This window comes from Pezoporus occidentalis, unplaced genomic scaffold, assembly GCF_034315485.1.
Source record: "Pezoporus occidentalis ecotype Australia unplaced genomic scaffold, CSIRO_AGI_Poc_V1 ctg72, whole genome shotgun sequence".
In the NCBI taxonomy this organism is placed as follows: Eukaryota; Metazoa; Chordata; class Aves; order Psittaciformes; family Psittacidae; genus Pezoporus; species Pezoporus occidentalis.
The window spans coordinates 3,420,254-3,426,486 of NW_026916072.1; the positions used below are offsets into that span (position 1 = coordinate 3,420,254).

General features: G+C 56.7%; 1 protein-coding gene across 1 annotated transcript; it reads right to left on the minus strand.

Annotated features, from left to right (window-relative positions):
- Nucleotides 1-118: 118 nt before the first annotated feature.
- On the minus strand, nucleotides 119-5,528 carry CTSH (cathepsin H). The gene is made up of 12 exons (XM_062642730.1): nucleotides 5,377-5,528; nucleotides 5,218-5,249; nucleotides 5,018-5,123; nucleotides 4,859-4,929; nucleotides 4,367-4,471; nucleotides 4,032-4,118; nucleotides 3,305-3,360; nucleotides 2,498-2,579; nucleotides 2,352-2,420; nucleotides 1,843-1,949; nucleotides 1,287-1,412; nucleotides 119-675 (listed from the first exon to the last, which is right to left on the minus strand). Exons 1-12 carry the CDS (start codon nucleotides 5,459-5,461, stop codon nucleotides 600-602), a joined length of 1,002 nt encoding a protein of 333 aa, XP_062498714.1. The 5' UTR covers nucleotides 5,462-5,528; the 3' UTR covers nucleotides 119-599.
- Nucleotides 5,529-6,233: the final 705 nt, after the last annotated feature.

The following is a 6,233-nucleotide window of genomic DNA, read 5'->3' on the forward strand; positions in this document are numbered from 1 at the left end:
GCGTGGGGTAACACAACAGCAGCGCGCTGCTGACCGGGGCTCCTTCCCCGGCGCTTATAAACCAGCAGCGATAAGCTGCTTGCTTTTTCCCCTGATTGAGAAGAAAATCATGCGCGTGTTAGCATTAAAATACCCGGCTTTTAATTAAAAAAATACTAGAAAGATTTACTGAACAGATAAAATGTACAAATCACAGCTCTGCTCCCTCTGCAGGAAGGAGAAATCACCTCCAAATTAAAAGCTGTCCACGGGTTACACCTGGTGCTGGGGAAGCGGCACCCGCAGGAAGGGGGAGCGCTGCTGGGCCCTAGTTAATGGTACACAAGGTAACGAGGAAGCATTCCCGCTGTCGCAGAGCCCCCGGTGCCACCAGCACAGTGCAGCCAGGGGGAGAGGCTGGTGTGGAACTCAGGAGCAGCTTGAGTTTGGCTGGGGAGGGGAGGCTCCCGCTGCTGGGAGCTGTGTGCAAGCCGAGGAGGGTGCCCGTGGTAACAACGGGTGCTTCATTGTGCTCTCAGGGTCCTGATTGCAGTGCTCAAAGTCAGAGCCAAGCACTCATTCCTTTTCCTGGGCCCTCTTCTCCAGCCTGTGCTCTCCTCTTACACCTGAGGGACTGGGTAAGATGCACAAGCAGCGAGGCCACACATATTCTTGCCACGTTCAATGAGGAAGTACCTAAAAAGAGAAGGAACCGTTTGTGAGTGTTCCCTCCTCTGGCAGTCAGTAAACAGGCGGTGTGATGCAACTGCTCTCAATGTCCAAGCTCATTTCTCATGCCAGAACAAGGAGGATTGAAATACCTGTGACAGAGCTGTTCCTATTGGTAGTTAACCAAGTGTTGCTATCCCCTGTGTCCCTTGTAGCACAAACCAGCAGAGTTAGCACCTGACTAAAACATTTCACTTGCAGCTGGAAATACCTGTGGAGCCGAGCAGAAACTCGCTCCCAGCACAACCTGTTTGTAAAGCACGGAAGGGACATGGTGTTTGGCTGTCACCAGGCAAACCAGTGGCACTACAACTCTGGTACAGCCGAACCCCTGGGGACAACAGTGGGTACATCAATCTGAGGGTCTGCTCCAACCAGCCCCCCCCCCTCCCAGGACTGACTGTAGAGCTCTATCCCCTTTGCTCCTGAGGCTGGGATGATTCCCTTGGTCCTCCCAGAGAATACACTGTGAAATTCCAGCTCGAGAGCCTAAGGGGCAACCTTGGGCTCATGCAGGCAGGTGAAATCTCACACTCTGGTCCTTTCACCAGGCACAGGCTGCGGTGGGAGCTCCTTACCCCTCCATGCCCCACAGCGGGCCCCAGGAGTTCTTCACAATCCAGTAAGGGGTCCCGTTTTCTTCTCCATACCCCACAGCGAGGACGGCGTGGTTCACCTTGTCCGGGGTGTGCTCACACCGTGGGCTGCAGGGAACGGGACAGGAACAGTCACCTCGTGTCTCAGACGCACTTGTACCTCTGCTCTTTTTACCAGAGATCTGCTGCAGCGCCTGGGCTGAGCCTGCACCAGCCACAGCTCGGTTACACAGACACTGCCCTGGCCCAGGCTGATCAAGCCCTGTGGCAGGTCCCAGCTCTTTGCCTTCCTGACCTTCAGTGCAAACACAGCCCGGCCTTCAGGCTGGACTGGTTCCTAGCAGTAACCTGGCTGCAGGCACCACTCCCTCATCCCCCGGAAAAGCAGTGTATCAGGGCTCAATTTACTTCTGCTTTCTGTTTTCTTTTAAACAGCTCAGTGTCCCTGCAGCTGGTGCTGCAAAGCAGGAGAAACGGGGATGTGAAGAGATTCCAGGCCTACACCTTCCCCTCACCTCCCAGGTGCATAAACACTCACTTGGAGTAGACTCCTTTCCTGTAGTGCATGAAGTTACTCGTCACCTCAAAGGCAAAGCTCACCGGGTTGTGCTTCCCCACAGCTTCCACCATGCCATCCTCGTCATACTGAGAGAAGAGGATCCCAGAGTTACTGATCTCCCAGTCACACTGGGACCAGCCAGGACCCCCAGACCAGGGGTCAGAGCCCAGCAGGGAAGGCTAACCCTGTCCTTCTGCTTGCATTGAGAGACAAGAACCAAGACTTCCATAGACCCTGCAGGCACACTGCTGTGGAAAGTGGACAGAGCCCCATTGCCTGTATTTTGGCTCCACCACTTGGTCAGTGCCACCCTCAGAAAGGGGAGCTGGGGGGGAGCAGTGTGCACACCAGCAGCACACTCCTCTCCCAGGAGCACACAGCATGCAGCTCACACTGCAGGGCCCAGCATGTCCCACGGCACCCAAGCACCTTCCAGGTCACGCTTGGCACAGCCCTGCAGGTTTGGAAACCAGCCCTCAGGGCCTTACCTGTGTGATATTGATGACATCCTTCACAAATGCAATGGCCTTCTCTGGCTGGAACTTGCAGGTGCCATTCTGTGCAGACAGAAAGGAACAGGAGTTAGAGACAGCTCTGCCGCAGCAGGAATGCGTCTGAGCTGCACTAGGAATACCTCAGCCCGATACGGGTATGTGTCCTCCCCCATGAGCCCCTTGTTGTACAGAATGTACTCGAAGGCTTGGCTTGGCAGGCCCCTACAAGACAGCACAGTCAGAACACAGGTTAACTCGGATGGTAACAACAAGCAGAGCCATCCATATCCTCCCACAGTCCCACAGACCAGGGGGAAAGGCTCCCTACTCCAGCCACCTTTGGGAGTGCATCCCAAAGGGGGTCTTTTCTTCCACAGGTGGAAGAAAAGGAGTGTGATCAGGATGTGCTAACAGAGGACTAAGGAGGAGTCATAAGAAAACTAAAAAGCATGGAGTGGCTGTGCTCAGCTCTGAGCATTCCTCAGGGAGCACTCATCATACAGAAAACAGCTGTATTTTCTGCCTTCTCTAGCAATCCAGGAGGAGTTCATCAGAGGGGAAGCAGAGGTTTCTGTGAGTTCCTTAAAGCACCATGAGATGTGTGTGACCCACGAGGAGCAGCATACCAACCCCCCCTCGCTCTCCCCGAGCACACTGAAGCCTGGCTACAGAGCACCCATGACTGGAATCAGAAACCACTGCAACCAAACAAGTATCCAAAGAAAAACTAACAAGGAACAGCAGAGGCTGGGAAATGCTGGAGCTTTAGTGACACTTTCCAGCCTCTAGGGAGGGTGAAATTAAAATGAGCAAAGCAAACACAGACACATCTCAGCCAAAGGGAAACAAAGACCTCATTCCAAGACTTAGACACTAGGCCTTGAGGAAGGCTGTCAATCGTGGAAAATGACATACTCTCATTTCTGTGCTTTATTCATATTACTTACCCGCTGCAGCCGTGGTTGTTGAAAGCCTGGGCACAATCAACTAGCTGCTGTTCTGCCTATGGGAAAGGTTTGGGGTCAGTACATATCCAACCCCTGCAGCCAGAATACGTGAGATAAAATGCAGGCGATCAAAGAGCAGGGGTTTTACCAACAGAATCACTCCACATTCCGAGGAGGGGACAAGGAAGGCACGGAGCCAGCAGCTCGGGATGCTCCTGCTGCAGGAGGCATTCCCCCTCAGGCCTGCCGGGTCACTGGGCCACTGTCCCACCCAGGGGAGGGGAGGCTGAGATCTCTTCCAAAGGTCAAGTTTGTTTTTAACACTTAGAGCCAACCCTTGGCTGTTCAGTAAGTCACAGCAGTGACTACTGCCCTTCCAGTTCTTCAAGAATATAAATCCTCTGGGAGTTTAAAAATAAACAGTCTCACAAAGCACTGCTTACAGCTGGGAGCTCCTGCCTGCCTGCAATGTTGTCCTGCTTCAAAAAAAGCTCTGCCCAAGCCCGGGGCAGTGGGACACACGGACACCAAGAGGGGATGGCAACAGGCACATCCTTGGGCACAGAAAGCACCCAGCCAGTTTAGCTCAGCGTGAGGAGCACTGTAATGGGTCTGCAGGGCTGGGTGTCCAGCTCAGAACAAGGAGCCAGTGGCTGTCCCAGCCCGTCCTGGCAGATAACCAGAGGCAGGACTTGCTGTCAGGGCACAGGAAAGGAAAACCTCTTACCAGAGAGAGGAGCTTTCCTGTTGCAATAGCAATAGCAGACTCCAAACAGCCCGTGGTAGAAAACGTCCAGCAGCTCCCACAGGGGCCCTGTGTTGGAAACCAGAAAGGGAATGCTCCATAAGATGTCCCAGGGTCACCAGCCTCCCCAAAACACCGCGGGGGAAGGACACACCAGGGCTTTGCCTTCTGCTCAGCCTTACCCCAGCCACAGAGGGGCTCCGGGGAGCCCGCTGCCCCGCAGACACACACCCCATCCCTGCACCGTGCCCTGCCACAGCTGTTAGCCCCTCTCCCGGTCCACGCTTAGTGCATCGCCCATGGCACACGCTCCCCACCTGGTTCTTCACGGGTGTCACAAAATTTCCCTTCTTCCTCCAGTCGATGGAGTCAGGAGCCGGCCCGGAGCTGCGCAGGAAGCTGCCCTTCGTGGCTGAGCAGTTCTGCAAGCGAGGCAGGAGGGCTGCGCTGACTGCTGCAGCGAGCAGCGACTGCCGCGCTGCATCCACAGCCCCGGCCCACCGCACACCAGCCGCTGCAGCCGGGGAAACCCGGGCCAGCCCTGCAGGAGCAGCGCCGGGCTGCACCCAGCAGCGGTGCCACAGCTGCTCCGGGAGCAGGAACTCCCCAAACAGCCGGGATCAGGCCCATAGAAACACAGCTCAGCCCCGAAAACTGAAAGCAGAAGTGACAGTCCAGAGCTGAGCGCAGCGGGGGAAGGGACGGGGCTCACCTCGCTCTCACCGGCACCGACTTGGCAAAGCGGATGTCGGGGGGGCAGCAATGGGTGCGGGTCTGCGCAGAGCCCCCGCAGCACACTGCTCGCTTACCTGCGGCTCCCTCCACAGGAAGAGCTTTTTGAACTCCGCGAAGGTCAGATCCGAGAACTGGTTCAGGCCCACTGCAAGAGGAGGACACGGGAGGGCTCGGCTCGGGGAGGCCCGGGGCTGAAGGCGAGCGCGGGCCGGGGCTGGGGGCGCGGCTCCTACTCTGGTAGCTGTGGTTGCCGGCGTTGTGCTCGTCCATCTGCCGCTTGTTGCCCAGGAAGGTGCGCAGCCGGCGCGGGTACTCGCCGGGGGGGTACCGCCGGTTGTGCTGCGGGCAGAGCGCGTCAGCCGCGCCCCGACATCACCAGGGCTGCCCCGCGCCCCGAGCCCCGGCCCCGGCCCCGGCACCCCCGGGGCTTTACCTGCAGCATCCAGGCCTTGAACTGCAGCTCCTCTGCGGGAGAGAGCGGGGAGGCGTCAGCGGCTTCCCCGGCTCGGAGAGCGCCCGGGCCAAGGCCACACCGAGCCGAGCCACCCCTGCCCTTCCCTTCCCTTCCCTTCCCCTCCCGGTGCCCTTCTACCTTCGGCGGAGGGCGCCCATGCTGCGGCGGGCGCCAGGAGCGCGGCCACAGGCAGCGGCAGCAGCAGCAGCACGGCCCAGCTCATGGCCGACCCCAGCCGCACCGAGCCGAACCCAACCGAACCGGGCCGAGCCGAGCCGAGCAGAGCCGAACAGAGCCGAACAGAGCCGAACGAGCCCGAGCTCTGCCGGAGGGGCGGGCAGGGGCGGGGCGGGGCGGGGCGTGCGTGCGGGATGAAGAACGCGAGCAGGCGCGGTTCACCCTGAGATAGAATAGATTTATTAGCAAGAGGTAATCAGGAAACATATATTTTTACAAAAAAATGGAAATATCTTTTTTTTTTTCTTTTTTATCTTTTCCAAACAAGCTGTAAGTTGAAATAGTTTTAGGGCTTGAAAGAGAATTCTCATACCACGAGGTATTGCTTACAGCAAAAGTGTTGTGGTTGTCGGAGTGGAGCATGCCTGCCACTGTAGAGTTAAACTGTGTTTATATACTGTACAATGTAAAAAATACATGGTAATATTCACAGAATAAGCACTACATTACTATATTCCTGCTAGAAGGTGGTTAGACAGGATTACAGTATATGTAATAAAAACACTCGGTCATCGTTTTCTAATTCTACATCATGTTACTCAGAGTGGTCACAAGGTTTACGGATCTACAGCATATCCACAGAAGCTTGTCGTGAGCCGTACGCAGCGAGGAGAGCCAAAGGGACGGTTCCATCTTCCCGACGCGGGAGGGAGCGGGGCAGCGGCCGAGGGTACCGGGGAGGGGGGGGGATGAACTTCATCGTGGTCTCTTCCCCCACCACACAGAGCTTGCGCCGGGGCATCACCGTTGATGCTGCA

Excerpts from the sequence above, each read along its gene's own strand:
- CTSH (XM_062642730.1), bottom strand. The coding sequence starts at position 5,461 with ATGAGCTGGGCCGTGCTGCTGCTGCTGCCGCTGCCTGTGGCCGCGCTC. Across the intron at positions 4,930-5,017 it reads CGGCAACCACAGCTACCAGA|TGGGCCTGAACCAGTTCTCG; the intron begins GTAGGAGCCGCG and ends CTCCTCTTGCAG. Across the intron at positions 2,580-3,304 it reads AACAACCACGGCTGCAGCGG|GGGCCTGCCAAGCCAAGCCT; the intron begins GTAAGTAATATG and ends GCTGTCTTGTAG.